Source organism: Syngnathus scovelli, chromosome 1 (genome assembly GCF_024217435.2).
Source record: "Syngnathus scovelli strain Florida chromosome 1, RoL_Ssco_1.2, whole genome shotgun sequence".
NCBI classification, from domain to species: domain Eukaryota; kingdom Metazoa; phylum Chordata; class Actinopteri; order Syngnathiformes; family Syngnathidae; genus Syngnathus; species Syngnathus scovelli.
Window position 1 is genome coordinate 12,871,241 of NC_090847.1, and position 23,860 is coordinate 12,895,100.

At 41.2% G+C, this 23,860-nt stretch overlaps 1 protein-coding gene across 4 annotated transcripts in view; it reads right to left on the reverse strand.

The window, feature by feature from the left end:
- The window catches only part of LOC125988951 (A-type potassium channel modulatory protein KCNIP1), a 33,757-nt gene extending 16,747 nt beyond the window's left edge, over window positions 1–17,010 (reverse strand). The window contains exon 1 of one of the 4 annotated variants that reach the window (XM_049754850.2): window positions 16,784–17,007. In XM_049754850.2, coding sequence (XP_049610807.1) covers window positions 16,784–16,871 — 88 coding nt within the window. In that variant the 5' untranslated portion in view covers window positions 16,872–17,007. Of the gene's footprint in view, window positions 1–6,732; window positions 7,229–16,783 lie in introns of those variants that run through there. The other 3 variants (XM_049754878.2, XM_049754872.2, XM_049754863.2) reach the window with 3 other exon arrangements.
- Window positions 17,011–23,860: the final 6,850 nt, after the last annotated feature.

Below are 23,860 nucleotides of genomic sequence, written 5' to 3' on the forward strand. Positions count from 1 at the left end.
TCTATACCTTGGACTGGTCGGCATTTCATTGCATACATATATAAATAAACAGGGATTTGATATGATGTCAATGCCTATTTTGCCACTTTTTTTACGAGTAGCTTTTATCAAAACTCAATGCTGACTGAATAGTGGTTGATATGGACACCAAGCGGCATGAAAGGTTTACACTGAAATGAATACAGTCGTCAAATTGAGGTAGTAATAATACTTAATGCAATAAAATGACATCATTGGAATGACATTCACATCGAGACAGGAAAAACCAAAAGACCAGGAACATTATTAATCTATGTAAACAGATTAACAACACATCAAAGTTGCTCAGTGTGAAGGAATCGTGCAGCAATGCAAAATTGACGGTTTCCAGCATGCCCATATTTGGAAGGGGTGACGTAGCAGCTGACCAGGAAGCATAAAGGGAGATTTTGCCGCCGGTTCGACCCACGAATTCATATATCAATAAGTAGGTGGTTAGATCGCAACTCTACAAGATGTATCATTGAATTGAATCGTCATTGTATTAAATTGACTCTTTATTTTTATTTTTTAAATTAAACTTTGTGGTCGTGAACAGAGTTGACTTCTTTCATCTAATGGTAGCATTAAATTATGTTTAAAATCATGGGAACACATTTCAAGAAGCTCGTTATTGTACTAGTGGATTATGTGGGAAAAATGCTTAGCCACTTCCAATGAGACCTCAGGGTTTCATCATTCTGCTCCATTTTCATGACGACTGACTGTGCGACTGATTCTGACGAGAACACCAAAGGCACTTTTAACGGTGATACTGACCTTATCATTAATGTGGTTGGACTTTGCAATAACATTCTGGCCCTTAAATAGATGAACACTCACTAAGATATTAGACCAAGTGTTTCACTTCGCTGTTCAATGCCACTGTACAATAAAATCATAATGATAAAGACACTTATAGATTGTCAATCAAAAGTAAGCGTTACTGTCTTTGTAAAGGTAGAACGTTCCATCGAACTCTTGCACTGGAAGACATACCTAATGTGGAGGTCTGTTATTGTACATTTACCTACAAAGTAGGAGGAGAATGCTTAGGCTCATTATCTGAGCAGCTTACACATGCATGCACAAACACGTGGACACGCGTTTCTTCTTTCTATAGAAAAGAATTATACCTCAAGGAATTTACAGGCCATCAAAGTGATTTGTAACCCATCGTCAATGTTCCTGACTTCATCCTGAGCCTCCATCCATCTCTCTCCCCACTCCCTTAACTGGGAATTTGTCTTCAGGCATTCCAGCACTGCTAGCCCCTTATATTTTCACCATCTCCACCTATAAATCATGCCGCACGATGTTACTGCCGTTTGAAATCCGCGAGCCAATCTCACGTCTTAATCCATTTCTGTCGTGGTATCGTCACTCGGTGACAGGCCTGTGTCCATGTCGCTCCTCTTTAATAATCTGGTTGTTGAGAGGCGTTGGTGTAGAAGTGTGAACGGCAGATTTAAGGAAAGAATCAGAAAATGGGACAACGAGGAGAGTGGGAAGACACGTGGAACATATGGAGGATGAGGAAAGTCTTTTTTTTGGCAAAAGAAGAAGCGCAAGAAGAAAGGAGGAGGAAAGAGGCCAGGAAAGCTTCCAGGGGGAGATTAGAGTGTGATGATGAAAAAGAAATGTATGAAAAGAGCCAGAATGAAGTCAAAATAGAGAGCAAGTGGGACATGTCATTATTGGATCTCTAGGGTAAGAGCACATACAGAATGAGGGAAAGTGGGAGAGCGAGAAAATTAAAGTTTAAAAACGCTTTACACAGATTTATTAGCTTCTAAGCACCTCTCAGCTAACATGTGGAGCTAACACTTGTACATGTTTCGCTTCCATTCGTGCCCATATAATCAGTCACTCATCTGTCTCTGGCAGGAATATCAATATCCGCTCTGCTTCAAATGACTCCTTCCTCACGTCTCTATCTTTATTAGGATGTGCTTCTTGCACCCATCATATTAAAAAGGGAATAATTAATGGCAGCGCCGCTATTGATCTTTCATCACACAAAAAAGTGTAGTGGGAGAATGGCGAGACAGACATGAAGGCGGTGAAAACTTATGTCTGAGCAGACGAGTGACTGCTATCTTTCCATTTAAAAAGCTTGCACTAAAGTCCAATCAGTACCAAAAAAAAAAAACCCACACCAATGGTACGGTTTTAATTATTGAGTATTATGAATAAATACAGCCCAAGCCACAGACGGCGATTGGAATATGGAAATTACTGAGTCTTTTGGGCTCACTATAACTGTAACATTTTCAGCTAAACTGTTTCTGTGGACTCATTCCATTCTGGAGCAGGGATTCGTTTGAAAATCCTTCACATTACTGAGAAACGTAAATTTGTAGACTCAGTATAAGTTTTTATAAAATATGATTAGCATGAAATGGAAATCATAAAGGGTGATGTGTAAGAGTGGAGCTTGTGATAGGAGTGAGTGTGTTATACAAGCTACATTATAGGACAAAGGAAATCATCCTCCTCTTTCTCATTACCCACCAGCTAGAAATCTGACAGCTATAAAAGGTTTGCCAACCCTCAGGGGCTTCCGGGGATTCCGGGGGACACGCAGCAGCTTGAGAAAACACAGAAAAATAAGTGGAGTGATGTTCCCCACTGGGAGGCTTGCTGTGCGCAAACTAATGTGGACTGCCAATTGGATAACACAGTTGTTGTTGTTTTTTTTAACCTCATAATAAGCTGAATGAGTGCAATTATACAACTAGAATGAGGATTTGAATCTGCTCATCTTAGGTTGCTGTCTCCCTACTTCCCACTCCTTTATTTCTCTAGATAAGATGTTTCATTTACATGGCCTGTTTTGTCATATTGTCAGATTGGGCCTCTCAATAATTAGACGTGTCGCTGTGACCTTTCCTCCTGGCTCGGCATCTTCTTATTGATGATACGCTTGGAACACTATTCCACAAATGTGTCTCGCTCGATCTGTCTGGTTTCCATGGAATAGCTGTGAGTATAATATAGCGAGCATGAAAGATAAAAGCACCGAGCACAGGTTCGATCGGAACATCTCAATATATTTCTGTATGTATGTTTACGAAACCACGCATTTGTTTTCTTCCATCATATTTTGTGGTGTTGGTGGAAAACTGACCAGCATTTCTGGACTGCCCCTTTAAGTGTGGCTAAAAAATATTTCATTAAATTACTGGTTCCCCTATTTGCTTGAAATCTTTCCACCCCTCAACTCCCAAAATTTTCAGTTGCTTTTTCCGTGAACGCATGCAATACATTGCAGTGTATGACTCACTTCAACTGTCCTACTGGATTTGTTGGCAGTTCTCTTAATGTGCACACAGGTTTTAAGCAAACAAAAAAAAAGCCGAAACTCATCTGCTTTTCTGTCATCAGCTCCAGTTGAACAAAGGAGCCTGAAGGAAAGCGCGGGCTCAGCTGTCTACAGAAATAAATCAAGTGAAAAATGCTGTTTATTTAAACAGAGCAAAGATTTTTGTCTGAAAATGTTACGCAAACATGGAGTGGGTTGAGAATTGATTTTTTTTTTCTTCACCCCGTTAAATTTAAATGTGAGTTCCATATTGCATTGGTAACGGATAAAAGATGAAATACTGACATTTGATCTCGAATAATTAAATCCAATCGATGCTTCCGAAAGCATGACACAAACGCGCACACACGCGCAGTGCTGATGGGATTATCCAAAGAGACACGCTTCTAATGTTGTCATGCATCTACTAAAAGTCCTTTGCTGCCTTAATTGGTCCTTTTGGTGCACTTCTTTTGATGTTCAGGGGTGAGAGAGAAGGGCAGATACTATAAAGCACCATTAACAATACATAATTTCAACTCTTTAGCCCTGCAGCAGTCCAATACACTCCAACACTCACCCAAAATATGAGTCGCAAACTGCACATGATTACGTTCAGGCTGAGGCTTCAAACAGAAAGATCCTAGATTAGATTCTCTGCACTTGAGCGAGAGAGGAATCCGAGAGAATGAGACATGAGATAAACAGAGCCCAAAAGAAAATGGAATCATCAAAGATCAAGCCAGGAGCAGCTCAGGGAAGATAAATGCAAAACCTTGTAGGGAAGAGTCTCTTGTGAGTGTAAGCGAGACAAAGTGAGAGCATGAAAAATCCACTTGACAGACAGATGGAAACAAGAGAGGATGGTTACGAAAAAAGGAACAAAGGGGCAGGGGGCGAAGGTGTCGACTAGCAGCAGATTTTATTGTTTACAGCACAGCTACGTGTTGAGAAATGTGTTTGTGTGTGCTGACATGGCTTGTGCTGGCACCAAATTGTCACCGAGCTCATCAGTATGCAATACAACACAACTGACTATGTATTTCAAAATTTACTGTTATGTTATTTCCCCACAGAAACCTCACACTAAATAACTGGTATGTTAATCTGAGGTTTTCACCATGGTAAATTAATAAACCACAAAAGAACAAGACCAAAAACTTTATGACACATGCAGTGGCGATCGTACTTTGCTTTTCAAAAGCATTATTTTTTTACATAAAAAATTATCTGTTTATACTAATGCAAATTTTGCTTAATTTGATTAAAATACAGGTTCCCTCCGGCAAGTGTCATCTTTCTGGATTTTGGGGGAGATGATGCGTCTGCACACCTTTTCTGTGATAAGTTAACAGCCAGCAGCGTATCAAGAATTTTGTCAAAAATCACCCCAAATAAACACTGAGAAAAGCAAAACTGACCAAGGCTAATGAAAGGCAATGGCCACATTGGAATCCCTGGTTGACAACATGACATCTATAAATCAGTGCAGTGGGTTCTAAGAGCATTCAAATTTGTCATTAGCAGCTTTGCCTCCAGTTGTACATTCCCGGTTACTTTACCTGTACACTCATTTATTATACACCCATCTATTTTCCCTTTTAGTCTTGCAAGAGGGCGAGAGCCCATCACAGATTGTTTGGGCAAGAGGCAAGTTACACCCCGGACTGGTTACCAGGCGACCACAGGGCACATATACCATAGATAAACAAGCTTCCAGACTCACACTCACATCTATGGGCTATTTAGAACCTTTAGTTAACCTATCGTGCATATTTTGGTATGTGGGAGGAAGCTACAGCACCTGGAAAAACCCACGCACACACGCGCAGGGGGAATTTGCAAACTCAATATCCGAACCCAGAGACTTTCGACTGTGAGACAAAGCATGCCATGCCAGTAGGAATAAATGGTTTATTAAACTCACAATGCATCTCAACACGAGTAAAGGGATGTCATTCCATTGGGTTTTAGAGCAATGCAGATCATGCGAGTACACACATGTGTCACAATTATTATTCTTAACGCCCAGAAATAAGTTTAAAAGTTTACTTTTGTGTCTATCCCAGCTGGTTGTTGGGTTCTGATCAAGAAGGGTCCAGGCATGCAAAATGAGTGTTGGCCTCCTTTTTTTGTAACAGCGCAGCAGATGGTGAAACACACACATACACACAGATACATACACACACGCACAGCCCCCGAGAAGCAACCTTCCTCTCTCAACTTTTCTCCATTTTTGCCTCCTTGACTCATCCATTGCCTTGATCCAGCACACAGTGGCAACTTCAAAGTACATGCTGTTTGGAGGTTGACACAGCCAGTGGAGAGATTCCCCGCAAATGCACACACAAACACCCAAAATACATCTCTATTTTACTTTGCAAGCATGAGTGCAGCACGGAAAAACACGGCCCACTTTCCATCCAACTGCCGTGTTGCTTCATTTATCTTCTTGTGGCTCTCGCTTATTTTTATTTTTTTTCGGAGAGAAAACATCCACCTTGAAAATGAGCCTCGAGTGGCTCATTCGACAGCCATCTGAAGCATCTGCTGAGAGCTGTTGCCATGCAATGAAATGAGGCGCAGGATGGAAATTAAAATAAACAACCCACGCAGGAAGCTAGTATACATGCCTGTATTTCACTCAAGCATTTATAAGGTCTATAAAAGTGTCTTTCCCCCCTTCTGTCTCACTTTGTGTGCATGTGGTCTTCCACTGTTTGACAGTCACAACAGTAAATATGGATCACATGAAAAGAAATCTCATAAGGGACTTCCATAACATTCACAGCCTGTCACACAGCCGTGTTCCTGAACTGCATTTTAGGATACGCTTGATGAAACATAAACTGCCAAGTGACAAACATGAGGTTCAAGGTCAACAAATGCCAGCCGATCACGTGCGCATTCACAGCACACCAACTAAAACTGCCACGCTTTTAAAATATTTTCACATCATCAGAGTATGAAGTCACCGCATTGAAATGTAGCAAGAGCCACTGCCAGTTTTCACTTGTCAAACAGAAGCAAAGGCGATAGGAAACAGGTTGGCTTGGAGAGCAGACGGAAGTAAATACTATCACCTTTTATAGACATGCCCAATGGCATGGCTCTTCCACTTCACACACATACACTGAAAAACACACAGGCGCAGACTCCCAAATCCACAGTTCAAACAGAGGACAGATGGTCTCATGAGGGGTTCGTCATAAACCAATAATAAATGACTATTTTATGCCAACTTTACCACGACACATCTAAGTCATTCCCCATAATGCACCGCTTGTGCAAAATGCATGAGCACAAAGACACATAACAACTTTAAGCATACAGCCACAAATACACAACCTGGCACATTTAATACAAACACAAGCTCGATGGGACATTGAAATCTTCCAATCGAATCTTACCTCTGTGGTAGCTGACTTGCTTGGACTGCATGGAGAAGGTCCCCATCACAAGACCCATGGTGACAGCTGGTCACAGAGAGGTTGCGCTGTGTGTGTCTGCAAGAGTGTGTGTTTGTGTGTCTGTAATCAAAGTGTGAATCTACAGTGGTTGTGTGCGCTCTAATTAAGTTAGTCCATTAGCCAGCTGCATGTGTGTAAGTACAGCTATCACTTCTCATACCGCCTCCTCGCACCCACACAGCTTGGGATCTTCCGCTCCGGGCTCCGTGCGTGCGTGTGCATATGAGAGTTTGTGTGAGTAAGATGGTCAAATATATGGGAGGCGCACCCGCACATGCACTCTGAAGCTACCTTTGTCTATGCTGTGACTGAAGCTGCCTCTTTTACATGCCCCGCTCACTCGCTTTCCCTCTCTCTCTGTCATTCATCTTCAATTCCTCAGTGCCTCTTTATGCATCTTCCCCTCCCTGTCTGCGTTTCGCTCTCCTATTGCTCTCAGTCGCTCTGTCTGGTGAAAAACGAAGCATTGCACACTGTTGCACAGACTGAGACATGGTGGGGGACTAGTCGAAAGGTGTGTGTGCGCGTGCAGGTGGGGGGCTTTTTAAATAAGAGGAAGGCAGAAAGGAGGATTCAAATGTTAAGTGTGCCAAAAAATGGAGATAATAAGGTGGCAGAGTGACAGTGTTTTGGAATTACAAAAGGCACAAGCAGCTCATCTGTAAGGACTTGGGAAGGGTCAAGGTTTGAATGACTGCACAGGCAGCAAAGAGGTGGAATGGGGGATCAAGTTGTTCTACTAAAATTGCTCCTTTGTAGATGATAACAAAGCAAGGATGACATGGACGCACCTGGTCGACGTGCTGTTCCACACCAGACAATCTCTTCTTTGTCACTGTCCAACAAGTATTTTGCCCATAACTCTATAAAATCTCATGGAGTTGAGGAAATAAGACACATTTGATGGACCTTTCACTACGATGAAGAAACAAACCTTGTATGCACAAGCAAACAATATCCCCACCCTAAAGAAAAACTAACACTCGGACGCAGCCCACAATCAAAACTCAATCACGTACGTGGCTGTCGTTAAAAATCCAATTCAGGTAGGGGTCATCAAGGCCAGTAATGGAGCCATAACGTCCCGGGGCCATATATGAGACGTTATTGGCTGCAGCTGCTGCTGCTGACCATCTACATGCAAATGAGAAAAAGGCATGCAGGAAAGCAAGGAGATAAACAAGTGAAAGCCTTCATATCGACAGCCATTTGCAGCAGGTCATTGCAAACGCACCCTTTTTTTAATTCACTTTGCTACTTTTCTGCACTCTTGCAGAGACACAGATAAACAGATTCAATTCCAAATATAAGCTGAAGAATTGAGATAAGGAAACTTGTGTAACAGTCATTGCAGGCGGATCCCTTTCATCAGACTCCTTCTTGTAGCATTTATTTTATACTGTACTAAAACTTTACTTGGGATGTCCAAATCATTGTTCTCTGAGAGTCACTGAAGATTGCAAACACGTCAAAGCTTCTCCTCTGAAGTCCTCCATACAGACACCAAGAGGTGGAAGAAAGTCACATAGACAAGTCTCAAGCAAGTACATACCAGAATCCGTACTAACATGCACAAACTAGTCTCTCTCGCTTTGTTTAATTCTCATAAATGTATAACCGACATGATTCATAGTTAATGTTTGAGCAGGTATCAATTTGCTAATGTGTAAAGTTATCCTTCTAAGTTGGTACTATACATACATCTGAAGTTAAATGCCGTTGTTGCTAAAAGTGCATATTTTTAAATATAAGGCATGTCGTTCAAAACTAGGTCAAGCCAAGTCTCATGAATACTAAATTAAAGTCAAATCCAATTTTCCTTAGGTTTTAGCCAAGAATGTCCAAAATCCTAAATTTGACTTAAATATAAATTGAGTATAATCTCATGTGACTCAAGTCTTGCACATCCACAGTTGAGTTCAATGGAAGGTTCTGATGGCCTGGGGTTTCATTAGGGTGAGCAAGAGATCACAGTTGCTTTATAAAGGGAAAACGTATTCATCTTCTGACATGCTGAATCAATAATTTCATGCTATCCACCAGCACGGATGAACGACGGAAATGTTTTGCGACTGTCGGATGAGGCATGTCCAGAGGTGGGGAAATAGTAAAAGTGAATATACACTATCCATTTTGACAACTTGGTGCAACCAAACAAATCTCTGTACAGAAATAGTTTACTGGTTTTATTAAATTTCAGTGTTCATGCTGAGAAGAAAAAAACTAGCGAGCGTTTTTTTCTGCCATCCAAACAAAATGTTCCTATAATTTGTGCTAACATTACTGTGAAAAGCCTTTCTTTTCAGACTAAACAATGATTTTTAACGGCAGAAGCAACATTTTGTCACAAACTATTGTTGGAGCCGACAACAATTCTATAATAAGGCCACGGATGGGGTATAGCTTGCTTTTCCAAATATGTTGCTTCGTCAGTGTCAATGCTTCCTGGTTTAATTTAAAATCTCAACCACAATTCACTTTAGCTTTCTTGATTTACTGCACATCTTTGCTACGTTGAGTGAAGTTTTTGCTTTTGCACTTTCATCATACTTACAACACAATAAACTTTAAATGTAGGAGAACATGTGAGAGTGTGGTAGGTGGATGACTAGAGGGGGAAATGCAGAGGAGGCAGTGAATAATAAATCTGTCTGCTTAGTTGCTGCCAAATTCTATCAAACGAAGGTGGGGATGTAATCAGTCATATTGATGAGCACATAGAGGTGAGGAGAGAAATGATGGGAGGGGTGAGACAAGGAAGGCGTGGGGGGCAAATTGAAGGTGGGGGATGAGTGAAGAGAATGGAGGGGAAAGATAAAAGGAAGGAGATGAAGATGGAGAACATCCAGAGACAAGAACAAGAATCTGCTGTGTCGTCTGAGTCATCATAACCAGCAGATTGATTCGTTGACGGAGGAGGGAGCGAGCTTAGTGATCCTGACACGACTCAGGAAGAAGGTGACTCGGAGACCTGCCAAGTCTGCAAAGAATCCATCTCATGCCTCCTGCACAAGCTCCCAGTAGAGAGACCGCAATCAATGTAAAAATGTAAGCTCAAAGTCAAATTCCCGCCTTGGGAGACAATTTACGTAAGTCTTTGTCTTATTATTATTATTATCCATCCATTTTCTGAACCGCTTAGTCCCCACGGGGGTCGCGGGCGTGCTGGAGCCTATCCCAGCCGTCATCGGGCAGTAGGCGGGGGACACCCTGAACCGGTTGCCAGCCAATTGCAGGGCACACAGAGACAAACAACCATTCGCACTCGCACTCACACCTAGGGACAATTTGGAGTGATCAATCGGCCTACCAAGCATGTTTTCGGGATGTGGGAGGAAACCGGAGTGCCCGGAGAAAACCCACGCGGGCTCGGGGAGAACATGCAAACTCCGCACAGGGAGGGCCGGAGGTGGAATCGAACCCGCACCCTCCTAACTGTGAGGCGGACGTGCTACCCAGTGCCCCACCGAGCCGCCATTATTATTATTATTATTTGACTGTACTTTAGTGTTGGGAATTATTAGTAAAAAATAAAATTAAATTAAGGAAAATATCTGCATTCCCCGTGATCAACTAAAACAAGTGGCATGCAAGCAGCCTTTTAACAGGTTCCAACATTATTAAATTGATTGAGGGCTCCGTCGCTAACAACGCCTCATTCGTCTCATCAAGGCTACAGCTGCTGTCTCTTTGTCCGGCAATGAATCTTCACACAGATTAACTTTCTACATACTTTATGCCGCCTGTCAGGGAAATGGAAAAAGAAAAAAAATAACTCAACTTCATGCGCACCATCAAGTATCGCCGTAAAAGTGTGAGTTTAGAAGTTGATTTAAGGTCATTTTGCTGAGGGTACAACAACATCACTAGCAAAAAAGGAAGAAGTTGAACCTGTTGCAGACGAATATTTACGTATTTATGTGACACTTGGTTTCCTGCTCTCAATGATTTAAACACAGCATCACCTTGCTTGTGTTATTCCTGCAGTCCCGCTGTTTCAACAAATGCTCAATTTAGTTAAGGTGGCACAAAGTCATTATCCTTCCAGGTGAAGTATTGTGTTGTGTTCTGTGGAGCGAATATAAACACCGCCATTGACTGGTGGCCGTGTCGCTTGCTGAGTGATGGAGGTGATAATCACTGCATAGATGGGAAGCCATCCAGCCTGAACTTCAGGAACGAGTTCACGCTTTCTCCTCACTATAGTACACACTAGTGCACTCGTACAAGAATGAAACACATTGTCAAACTATTCTTGTTTTTTTATTATTTACTAGTAAACAAATGTTGTGCACGGGTAATACTAATACAAAAATGCACGCTGCTTCAAAATAACTACGAGTTTTGCATTCACGCTATCAAACACTGTCGGAATTATGGAAATCTTGCAAACCAAGAAAGCCTCTACATCTCTTGAATGCAATTCAATTCAGGCGACAAGCTGGACCACAGGCTGGGCCACTCGGGTGTTGGTTCTGGGCTGCATGTGGGGGCGACTTATTCTCAGGAGCGACTTATATGTGAATTTTTTCGCAAATTTTCAAAATTAAAAAATCCGTGATGTAGTGAAACCGCGATAAACGAACCACGATCTAGCAAGGGATTACTGTCATTTGACCTGCAAGTGACGTCAGCAGCGCGGTGGTTGTTTACATAAGGACAACGGATTCTATCACGGGATGACGAAGATGACGAAGGGCCCCACGTTTGAAGGATTTAATGATTTGGAGTGACACAAGGTTTGAAAAACGTATTTATGTTATAGTTATTTGATATATTTTATTTCGTGTAGCAACTTGTATATGTTTTTATCGTTACAGTTCAGTAGTTGTTGGCTCGTTGAACTCTTGTTTTATTAAATAACGAGCCGTTTACCAAACCCACGTGTTTCCTGGTACTTTGTTAACGCTACAATATAGTTGTATACTAGATCTGTGCGGCGGGCACGCGGCGTTGTTGACATAAGGGACGAGGAATTTGATCGATGGATTTAATGATTAGGAGTGACACAGATGGTTTGATAATATTGTTGTTATATGATAGTTATTTGAAATATACTTTATATATCGTTATATGGGTCTGTGGAATAGTTTGAAATGCAACTTACGAGTCCGACGTCAGCGGCGCATATGTGGCGCATACCCGGCATTGTTTACATAAAGGACGATCGATGGATTTAATGAATTGGAGTGACACAGATGGTTTGATAAACGTGTTATTTATGTAATACTTGTTTGAATAACTCTGAATGTTACTCAGGCCCGTTCTCAGCTCCTCATTTGTGTGTATGTCACGTTAGCATACCGTATCGTTTAGCCTGTTGTTGCTGGTTCATGTCTGTTCTTGGTGTTGGATTTTGACAAATAAATTTGCCCCAAAAGTGCAGCTTATACTCCGGTGCGACTTATATATGTTTTTTTTCACTGTATTGTGCATTTTATGGCTGGTGCGACTTATACTCCGGTGCGACTTATAGTCCGAAAATTACGGTAGTTGTACTAGTTTATACGCATCTTGACCTCGCTGGCTTTTCTGAATGCATTATTGCGCGTTAGGTTTTAACATGAGCATGAGCCTGTTAAGTGATATGACAGCATTCCTAAACCAAGCACACGCCAGTAGATGTACACACATGCATACTAATAGCCACATAAAAGCAACAACACACATTAGCAATGCAACACACAGTTTAAATCCTCTCATTTGTCTTTGTTTGCCTCCGCATGCTCATTTAGCCACATTCATCACACTTTCCCTTCTTAGCCGAATACGAAAAGTGCAATTCAGTCCCACAGGACTGGGGGGAGCGCAAGAGAATAAATGATGAAGAAAGACACTGATGAATATTTGATGTGGCACTTATGAGACACACGTCTTGTCAGTTAGACCCACAAGTCCGCGCCGCCGGCCGCTATCCTGTTATCGTCCAGGCAGTGACTCGTCGGCTCCGGCTTATTCCATGAAAAAGCCCTTTGATGACTTTCAGGATAGGATATCTCGATCATGGACCGGTTTTTAATCACGTCTCAAGAACCTCCATGAGTGTTTACACTGCTTTCCAACAGATAAGGGTGAACTGTTTTGTGTGTGTGTATGTTTGTGTGTGTGCGTGCGTGCGTGCATGTGAGTGTGAGTGTGAGTGTGAGTGTGAGTGTGAGTGTGAGTGTGAGTGTGAGTGTGAGTGTCGGTGTCGGTGTCGGTGTCGGTGTGGGTGTGGGTGTGGGTGTGGGTGTGGGTGTGGGTGTGGGTGTGGGTGTGGGTGTGGGTGTGGGTGTGGGTGTGAGTGTGAGTGTGAGTGTGAGAGTGAGAGAGAGAGAGAGAGAGAGAGAGAGAGAGAGAGAGAGAGAGAGAGAGCTTTGAGACTCCACCAATCTGATTCAAATGATCAGGCTCATTATCCAATGTCTGCATAACTTGCTGATAAAATGATCAATTGGAATTGGCAATCCTTGTAGGAGAATGACAAAATAATTTCAAGGACATTCTGAAGCCACCTGCAGACAAAAATGATGCATTTTTGTAGAAAAAATAAGTGTTGAGTGATAACAGCCAGACCGGAGGATTGAAGAAGAGTGTTTTCAGATGGGAGAACAGGCTGGAAGTTGACACACTCAGGGCTGAAAGGTTTTGGGGAGAGAAATGAGGAGTGTGACAGACACTAAAAAGCCGAGCGGGTGTTGATGGGGATTAGGTCTAATTGGTGCTTGCAGCTTGATGAAACCATGAGCAAAGTTAAGGAAAAAAAATACCCTCCATGCTCTAAAGTCAACCTAAGCGGTTTCTGCTGCAATATGGTGTTTTCTGGTTTTGACGGCTCTTATAAAAAGGGTGGGCCAAGTAATATAGTGGAGGTCATCTCTGGAACAGAATCAATTGGAGGTAATGTATCGATGACATTTATAAGAAGACACAAACTGGATAACCGCAATAGTTCGACAAATTCCCCACATGGGTGCGGTGTCCAAGGAGAAAAATGGGTCATGATAATATGTTGAATATAATGAGAGGAATATGTATAATGCGTCTAATAACCAAGGGGCGGACTTAGTATTAAGCAATTGCCTCAGGCCTCGCGATTTTCAGGGACTTGCAAATGGCTCATGAAAACCTCACTAATTAAGTTTTCTTTGATTATTATTGTTTTAGCCACATGCTTGAAAACATTAAAATCATCATTTAATCATGATCGTTTTGAGCGCTTCCCTCTATTCTCATGGCTATTTTACCTTCTTTAGAGGTGTTCATCAATGGAATAATTATGAAACTAAAATGAAAACATGTGGTTCCCTTTCTTTGTTCAAAACTGTTTTTTTTTTTTTTAAAAAACTCTATAAATGAAGTGGAAATTGTAATAATGTGTCAACGCTTGGTTGGTCTATCTATCTAGGAGGTTTGAAATTTAATTTCTTGGTTGGTTTGGGCCTTAAGAGTTGGTAACATTCTGTTTTTAGCTTCTATGTAAATCTACAGTATATATTATGTTGAGCTTTGTAGGATATGCAATTGAACAGACATGTATAGTATATGAAATCGAAAGAACAGAATATTTTATCGTACTTTCTTTGCTCTTTACACTCTTTACTTTACCAAAAGATGAAAATTATTGCCTTCTTTTTTAACTTGATTCAGGAAGCGGGTAGCAAAACAAACTCACTGTGGGCAAAAGAAAGCAGACTTGTGCCAGTGGACCAAAGAAGAGGAGAAGGGCCAAAAAAACATTTCTATCAAAACTTGCAAAGGTTTCAACGAATCGAGGAGAATGCAGAAGGAATGAAGTGTGAGTGACACCGTTAATGCTCGGATGTGAGTATTAAAGTGTTTGAAATGGTAAACTCCGTCATATGTAGTTGAGATATTTCACTTGTTAGAAAATAATCCTCAAGAAGATTTTTCCTCAAATGAAGAATTGCTATGATTTTTCTTGCAAATAACTGCATGTTCTAAAAAGAAACAGCAGAGGTCAGCATTGTTTAATCAACCAACTGTTTGGGTGCCTTGTGTGAAGACAAGACTCAGCAACTAGGGGGGGCACTAAAAAATAAATGAATTCGAAGGGGGACATATGATGAAAAACTGACTTGAATTGTTTGTATACAAATACTTGGGTCTCAATAGTACCTGCCCACCCTTCACTTATGAAATCAAGCAACCAAGTTAATCTTGTTAAATTATGTTCCCATGTAGAAAACAAGTGCGCGAGCCATCCAGAATTTGCCTGATTGTAACATAACAGTGCATCTAATTTGCATACATTGGATTTTTTTGACAATTCAAAGCCACTTTCAAATCACACACTAGCTCTTGCTGTTGTCGATTACTGTGAAACGCATTCCGTGGAATATTTTTTTTGCCGACATTTTTACTTTACAGAAATGTTAACTATTTTAAGTAATTTACTCATACTGGCTTGATTGATTGGCTTGAGAAGACCGCAGGGTCGTGTTAGAAAGCTGTTCATCTTTTTAAACGTGTGACTCAAGTTAGAACTTTTCTTTGGGGATGTCTTCACATCTATCAATTGTATGTGACCTAACTCCTTTCATTAGTCCCTCCGGAGACGACATCTCAAAGTAAATCACTGTAACACTGCCTTTAAAAAGCACAATCTTCTCACCACTGGCATTAAAAGGTTGAATACATGCCAAGTAATATTTTGGTCATGTCATGGTTAATCATGACAAAACATGTTCCACCAGGCTTAACCTGATATATTATTTTTAATCTTTTTGTAAAGGGTGGTGACAATGAACAATAGAGTGTGCACACTCTCTTAGAACTTGGCTGTGCTCAGAATTAACTAATCACTTTCAAAGTGATGTTACATGCTAGTCACCACACTCCGGCCAACCTTTAAATTTCCTCTGTTCATTACAAAATGGAGGTCAGCTATCTAGTAACCTCTAAAAAATACAAATAAAAAATAGAGACTTTTATGTATATTTTATATATTTTCTTCTAGCACAACCTGAATGTTTTGTACTAACACTAACTGTTACTGAAACTTCATAGTTCTTTCTGCCTTAAATAGGCCCCAGATAAAATTCTTTTTTAATGATTTATCTTGTTCTCATTTCTTTATAACACTGGAATTTGGACCAGCATGTGTAGACTTTTCATATCCACTGTATGTGCTTACATGCGTGCATACTTGAGAGTAACAGATGTCAAGAGAGCTTGAGGGCAACTGCATGTCTATGCAATGTAATGTAAGTAACAGCAGAGCTGCTTTCAATACGGCTTGTCGAAATATCACGTTTGTGTATATGTGCACGTGTATACCATGTGTGCCACATCTTTGATGTTCCCATCCCCACATTGTCCAGTGTGTGTGTGTGTGTGTGCGCCTGTGTGTGTGTGTGTGTGTGTGTGTGTGTGTGTGTGTGTGCGTGTGTGTGTGTGTGTGTGTGTGTGTGTGTGTGTGTGTGTGTGTGTGTGTGCCTCAAGGCAACTCTTTTTGTGTGCTCTTTTGCTGCTTCCACAATAAAAACCCCATAATGCGATAAATGAAAGCCCACTGTTAACGACACACACTACACGCGTGCGCACACATACATATGTACAACTGCGCAAGCCACACACTAATGAATAAAAGCAGCCTCACATCTTCCTTAGCATCTCGTATGTGCGGCTCCTTTTTTATTACACACATTTATCAAAAGTGTGTCCTATATCAACTTTATCGTATCGCTGCTCCTCTATTAGTTGGCCGCTTTCATCACTGAACAACGTACAAAGGAAGAAAGAAGGTCAACCATGCACAAGAGGAGGTTGACGTCAAGCACGCCCCCCCCCCCCCTCCCCCCAAAAAAAATTTTTTTACATGTGGTGTGCATGGAAAAAAAGGATAAAAGGATTGCAGGAGTCCAGCTTTTAAATAGCCCAGTTCTCTAATGCCATGCAACCAAGCCACGTTTAACATTTTTCACAGTTTGAAACTATGTGCACAGGTCATAAAACATTGGTTCAAAAAAAAAATAATTTAAGCACTTACCTTTGATGAGTGTCCCCGTGAGCAGTTTGTGAAGGGACAAAACAAACTTGACAACAGCCCGTTTGCAGCGCTTGGCACATCCAGACATGCTGATCGGAGCAGAACCAGCCTCACCTTGCAGTGGAAAAGTAGTAAAAGTAGTCGTGGTATATAGAAATTAACTTATTGTGGAGGATGAAGAATATAAAGAGGATGGTGTTCTTCTCTGTATGAGTCCTACCGCACTACTGAATGGAAGTTAAAAAAAGAAAAAGAGAGAGTGATCTTCCTCTGTTTCCCTGCCTCCTCCCCTCCACTCCTCCTCTAGCATGAATGTGATAACATTAGAGAAACTGTATGTCAGTGGTGAGAGAAAAAAAAAAAGTGATCAAAAAATGCAGGAATTTAAATGCAGAGTAAGTGAGTGTGCCACAGAAACATAAGAGCAGTACGATTAGGGGAGATAAAAGTACTGTTAGAAACTTACAATAGTCAGCCTGCAGTCTGCTTCAGGGTGAAGTCATAAAATGTTTTCTTGCTCTCTTTTCGCATTTTTTCCTCCTTCTGCTGCCACCCCCTTGAAAACAAGGCAATTATCTACTTTCAGCACCAGTGGAAATGGACAGCTCCGCACAAGGCACAGCACGGGAAAATCACATGTTTTATCCTGTGATTCCCAATGGTGAACACACAAATATGTAGTCAGAACATAATTGAAATCAAAATGTATGAGATGGTTGGCAGGGCATGTTCAGCTCTGGTCCTCGAGGACCACCATCTTGCATGTTTTAGATATTTCCCTAAACTAACACACTTGATTGAAATGATAAAGCACATCAGCAAACTTTGATGAAATTTAATGAAGAGGCTGATCACTTGAATCAGGTTTATTTTAGAAAGGAGACATGGAAAACAAGCAAGACGTGCCCCTTGAGGTCCAAGTTTGGACTCCCCTGAAGTTGCAGTTATCAGGCTCCATATTTCAGAATTTTTTTTATTTTTAAGACTAAAAGCAGAGGAAAAATGTAGGTACGCTCACCTCAAATAGTAAGTGCTCAACAAAATGCAGCTATTTACTATACACGTTAATGTTCATTCGACATCTTGACCTCAATGTGTCACGGTCGGGTGGAGCATGGAGCAGGACGACCAAGTGCAGCTTGGACCAGGGTTTATTGGTGAACTCAAAAAAGGCAAACTAACAGACTCGGCAACTGACATAACTCATTAACAAAACCTAACAACAAGACTGACCGAAAAAGACGTGAAACAAAATGACAGGGTGACATTACCAATGACATCATGACGTTAACACATAACATAAATCCAACACCGAACGACCACAACCAATGATCTGACCGGGAGTGAGGGGCAGACAGGACTTATATACACGACAGGTAACGAGAGGCAGGTGGGAATAATCACACTGATCATGGGCACACAGGAGGGGAGGGGCGAGCACACAGACAGAAACCAAGACAACAGACACATAGTGGAGCAGTTGGGGACGAGACGTGACACATTGATTGCATTGGCCTTCATCCCAGCTCATCAATATAACAACACGCTGTAGTGAGGATACCAATCAATGCATCTTCACACATTAGATGCATCTTGCAATGGCTCGCATGCCATTGACCTTGACCAGAGCACTCATTCAGGGGAAAGTGGCACATAACTCGAGAGAGGTGACATCGAAAGGAGAAAGACAAAATGAGAGGAGGCCATGTGATGAGGGACAGAAAAGTAAGATCATCTCATAATGTTCTTCCATTCTATTCTTAGTTCGGAAATCACCGCCTTTCCTGAAGCAGAAAAATGCAAGAAAAAAGAGCAGCTAAAGGTAATAGAAAGAAGAATGGAGCTGTAGATTAACACAGGCACTCGAGGGCTGGGAAGAAGCAATGAAACAATATGAATGCAGATGAAAGTGGAGAGAACAAACCCTAAAAACACAGAGTTGGTAGAGGTGAGGAGGGAAAGTAAACCCACTGTCCAATACAATTTGACACGGCGTTTGGTTGTAAGAATGAGGCTTGGCAAGGAACTGGGATCAATACTTGTGAACGCTCACACTTCATGTGGACAATCATTAGAGTGGGGCCAAAACAGCACATGAAAGAAGTGGAGGAGGAAAAAGTGGTGGAAAAGATTGCTTTCACAGAATAGATGATGATATGAGCGTGTGTGTGTGTGTGTGTGTGTGTGTGTGTGCGTGTGTGTGTGTGTGTGTGTGTGTGTGTGTGTGTGTGTGTGTGTGTGTGTGTGCGTGTGTGTGTGTGCGTGCGTGTGTGTGTGTGTCTGTATGTAAGTGATTTGCATAAACATGCAACTCTATCACCCCCCTATTGTTTATGATTAATGAGATTAGGGTCGCCTAGGCGCGTGGATTCAAAGCTGTAACTGCTAATCGCTAGGGTCCTCTTAAATTAGAAACGTCTCACAGTTGGTTTCAAGTACATTTGCTTAGGACATGTGTGAGAGGTGGATAGGAACTCAATGGCATCTTGGTGCCAATGAATTATGGCGACGTGAGTTGGGGAGCTTAATAAATATAAGAAATGCTTCACCACCTTCTTGTGGCATTTAGTGCTTATTTTAAATATTTGGCGAGGCATCAATTACTCTTTTATTTTCATTATTTTGAGCAGGACCGGTGCCTTGAAAAAACACATTTAATTTGCTCCGTGGCCACGTTCATAAGTCAAAGCACTGTAAAATCATACTTCCCCATTAAACTGATTGGTGCTTCGTAATGTTCTTCCTAGATGATAAAGTATATATGCCTGCAAGTGTTACAGTGTCTGTTGACATGTGCTGCTCCAGTTTGTGTTGAAATATCCTTGTTTAAATGATAATTGAGTCGTGACACAGATGCGTGTAATGGTGCTTTGCAACGTTTGTTAGCATCACGTTTAATGGACTTAACAAACAACTTTGTGTGGGGGTTTTTTTGGGATATGGCGAAATTCTCTTCACTTATTTAGACAGTTACGTAACTAGGAATGCAAATAGACAGCTTGGAGCCTCTTTACAAAGAATTCATCAAATCTACCAAAGTGTTGCATGTAGTTAAGTGAGGATTGTTGTTGTTTTTTTTTTTCAAATCAAAGCAAAAATAATCACATCTAAAAAAATGTGAGGTGTAATTTGGGTTACTCAAGCCATCAATGCACAAGGTAAAATGGGAAAATAATTAAAGCGAAACATTAGGGACACCTGTTAATGATATTAAATACAAGGCATTCATTAAACAATATGCCCATCAATGTGGTAGTGATGCAGTTTAAATGGTGTAGAACTGAGCTCATTATACTGAATGACTGTTTTTTGCAATAAATATAGAAAATAACACAAACGTTACAAATATCAGGGTGATGAAGTGGAGTATGACACCACTGCAAAGCTTTAAAATTGTTAAATGGGTACCTCTGATAAAAGTGAACATTGTTATTTTTGTAAAAGTAGTGTTTGTAATGAATGTCACATAAAAAAAAACATGTTGAATGCAGTGCATTGCTTGCGATTAGGTTAAAGCTGTTCAAATAATAGCAATGCTGCAAAAAAGGGGGGGGGGGGCATTTAACAATGAGGGAGATATATGGATGAGGAGGAGGGATTGGGGAGACGTGGAGAGAGAAATATGGTGGTAACACTGTGGAGATGTCAGACTTAAATCACCAGGCGACCAGCTGTAAGCTTAGATAGTGCTTTGCCCCTAAATAGAAGGCGCTCTCCTCAAGATGGATTGATATAGCTACGCCATGCAAAGATAGGGGGAATATAAATTGGTGCCACTTTATCGTTGCAGGGAAGATAACAACCACTTATCACCATGTGAATTTAAAACGTAGCCTGAAAATATTGCACTTTGCAGAAATGTTGGGTCGCTGCTAGCATTTTTTTTACTCTTGTTAACAATACAGCATTAAAAGAAATGTCTGGATTCTGCATGTAAAATCCACTTGCCATCTATAGTGGTGAACTACCGCACCTGATTATAAACCGCACCAGCTAAAATTAGGGGAAAATCTTGTTTTGTCCATATAAGCCGCACCGGACTTTAATTATCATTTGTAAGAGAATATACACAAAGAGGATTGTCAGAAAAGAGATTGTTCTTTGGGGACGCATACCTGTATTAACATAACGTTTACTGACAGAGATCAAGGAGCTCTGCAAACATTCAAAACTGCATAAATCTCAGCGATGACTTCATAAACTTAATATGTAGGGAACATTAGCAAGCCACAACTTTAAAGTGATATTTTCTTGACGAAATTGCTCTTTTCTCACTTGGAACTAATTTGCATCTGTTTGTGAGTCGAATGAAACTGTTGTAGGTAACTCCACTTACTTGTAAGTTTCAGCAGTATTGCTTTTCATTTCTTTCTATATGATTTTTCACCAATGTCTTGTAATTAATGCGAAGTAGTGCAGCTGACATTCTTGTTTACACTGGCAGTCAAGCACAAATCTCTGCAACATACATTGTTTGGTCTCCTGAGGTGGAAGCCCAAGGGTCTCACGGTGTGTACATGCAGTAGGCTATTCTTTAATGTTTGAAGCTTTTCAGGAGCATACAGAAATCCACTGCTCGGGTACATTGGCGAAAATCCACTTATAGAAGTGAGGCTGTGCCCTGGAGGGGTCCGGGGAGTCCACTCCATATGCCTCCTGACCTACGAGCTGTAGGTGTCAGCGGGAGTGGAGGACTGCTAACATCCTCTTTAGCCGAAATTAAAACCTCCTCTCTCTTTGTTTACCTCTCGTCTCCTCTTTCTCTTGTGCTTTTCCAGAACATCATTTTACCCACCCTAGACGAACCCTGCTGATTACAACTGTCCATCAAACATCTCGACACATACACACATACACATGCACACTTTATCATGACCTGTTTTCCTTCCATCATCAAGATCTTGCCTGCACTACTCTTCGTCTCCCATGATGGCATTATTAACACCCAGTATGAAAGCTTAATTGCCCGCAGGCATAAATTTATGTAAACACACACACACACACACATGCAGGGCGGAGCCATGTGTCATGAATTGCATGGAGTGTGTGTTATAATGAAGGTGATTGTCATTGTAGTCTGTGATCAGTGTTAAGATTGAGTAGGTTACGTGACGAGAATCAGGAAGTAAGGGCATGTTTCTGCAGTGTTGAAAGAGAACGCTGCTTGTTCTATTCTCTACCTACCTCTACCTACATTTTGTGTTATACAAGGCATCGTTGGTGTTTTTGTTATTATGGGTCGAAATAGATCTTTTGAGTTCTGAAATTATAGTTTTCTGTGATGTTAGACGATAGGATAAAAGCATGATTGAGATTTCGTGTCGATTTGGTTCATTTGGTTTGTATGAATGATTATACAATGAGGTTTGTGTTCTCCCAGTTTCACCCTTTCCCTTGTTATTAAACCTGGAGTCAACCTTCCACCTGGCCTTCAGAGTCTTGATGAGTGAAAGTGGTTGAGCTTACTGTCTTCGGATATTCAACATATTTGGAGGGCAGGATAGTGAGTGGCGGTTCGGTGGCGCACTGGGTAGCACGTCCGCCTCACAGTTAGGAGGGTGCGGGTTCGATTCCACCTCCGGCCCTCCCTGTGTGGAGTTTGCATGTTCTCCCCGGGCCAGCGTGGGTTTTCTCCGGGCACTCCGGTTTCCTCCCACATTCCAAAAACATGCTTGGTAGGCCGATTGAAGACTCCAAATTGTCCCTAGGTGTGAGTGTGAGTGCGATTGGTTGTCTGTCTCTGTGTGCCCTGCGATTGGCTGGCAACCAGTTCAGGGTGTCCCCCGCCTACTGCCCGATGACGGCTGGGATAGGCTCCAGCACGCCCGCGACCCCTGTGGGGACTAAGCGGTTCAGAAAATGGATGGATGGATGGATGGATAGTGAGTGTCCCTGGTGAGTGTAATAGGAGTCCTGCAGGGTTCAGCTGAGTTTTAAGGGCCCACGTTCTGATGAGAAGCTGTATAGTAGATTTGTAGTCTCCTATTGAATTAGCACAGTGCAGGACGAACAGACGAATACCCACTCTGGCCTGATACAGGACAAATGGCCACAACATCAAGTTACATATTTTTAGATTATCAGATCAAGAATGAACCTACCTTGGTTATTTTGTTACTACTTTCATTTTGTTCATGGCCACAGTCTGTAAGATTATTTTTGAAACGTTACCTTCTTTTACTGTATAACTAAAAATCTGTTCTTGTGATGATAAAATATCTATTTATTTTTTTATATTTTTACACATTCAAATTCCTGTTTGCTTGCAAAATATGCATGTCGTAAAACAACTCCAAAAATGAAATGTTTCTACATTGTTAATAACACCATTAAATCTGTATGTAGCCAGCAAAGGGAGCTTCCATCAATTCCTTTAAAGGGAAAATAAAAATCTCTTGAAATGTTGACACACCTCAAACTAAACTTGTTAACACTGCCACATTTGAATGATGGATTTTTTTTTTTTTTGAGGCTTTAAAATGAAGCTTCCAAATCATAAAAATCAAGACATTATTGGAATGATAAAGAGCATCAGCGAAAGAGAAAGGTCACACAGGTAGAAGAAGTTTAGATGAGCTAAGCACCTTTCTCCTCAACTTGACTTAGTAAACCCAGTAGAGCAATTCCTGCTGAGCATCAGCATTGACCATGCCAAAAGTGTCGAGCACAGCGGGTGATTCATAAGCAGGCTTTTCCCTTGTTTTTTGTTTTTTTTGCTTTTTGTTTTCCAAAGGTGGTGGTTCTGTCCCTTTTCATGATGTTGGACCAATTTTACACTCAATTCTGAAGCCACAATTCTTTGTTGTTTTCTTCCATTCTAAATTTGCACCATTGTTTGCTGCGCAACCCACGCATGATTTTGCAGGACTGCCATCCAGTGTTTTGCTATAGTAACTGCACAAATGAGCTAATATCTAAAATCTTAATCTAGGTTTCCAAACTAAAACCTGGGGAACAATTTAAGACCAGTCCACTCTTTTGTTTATCAGCATAATAGCATTTGGCAAGGGAGGGAGGCAGTGTGGAAAGTGGGTACAAATTTATATATAAAATAAATGAATTGGTCGGATATACGTG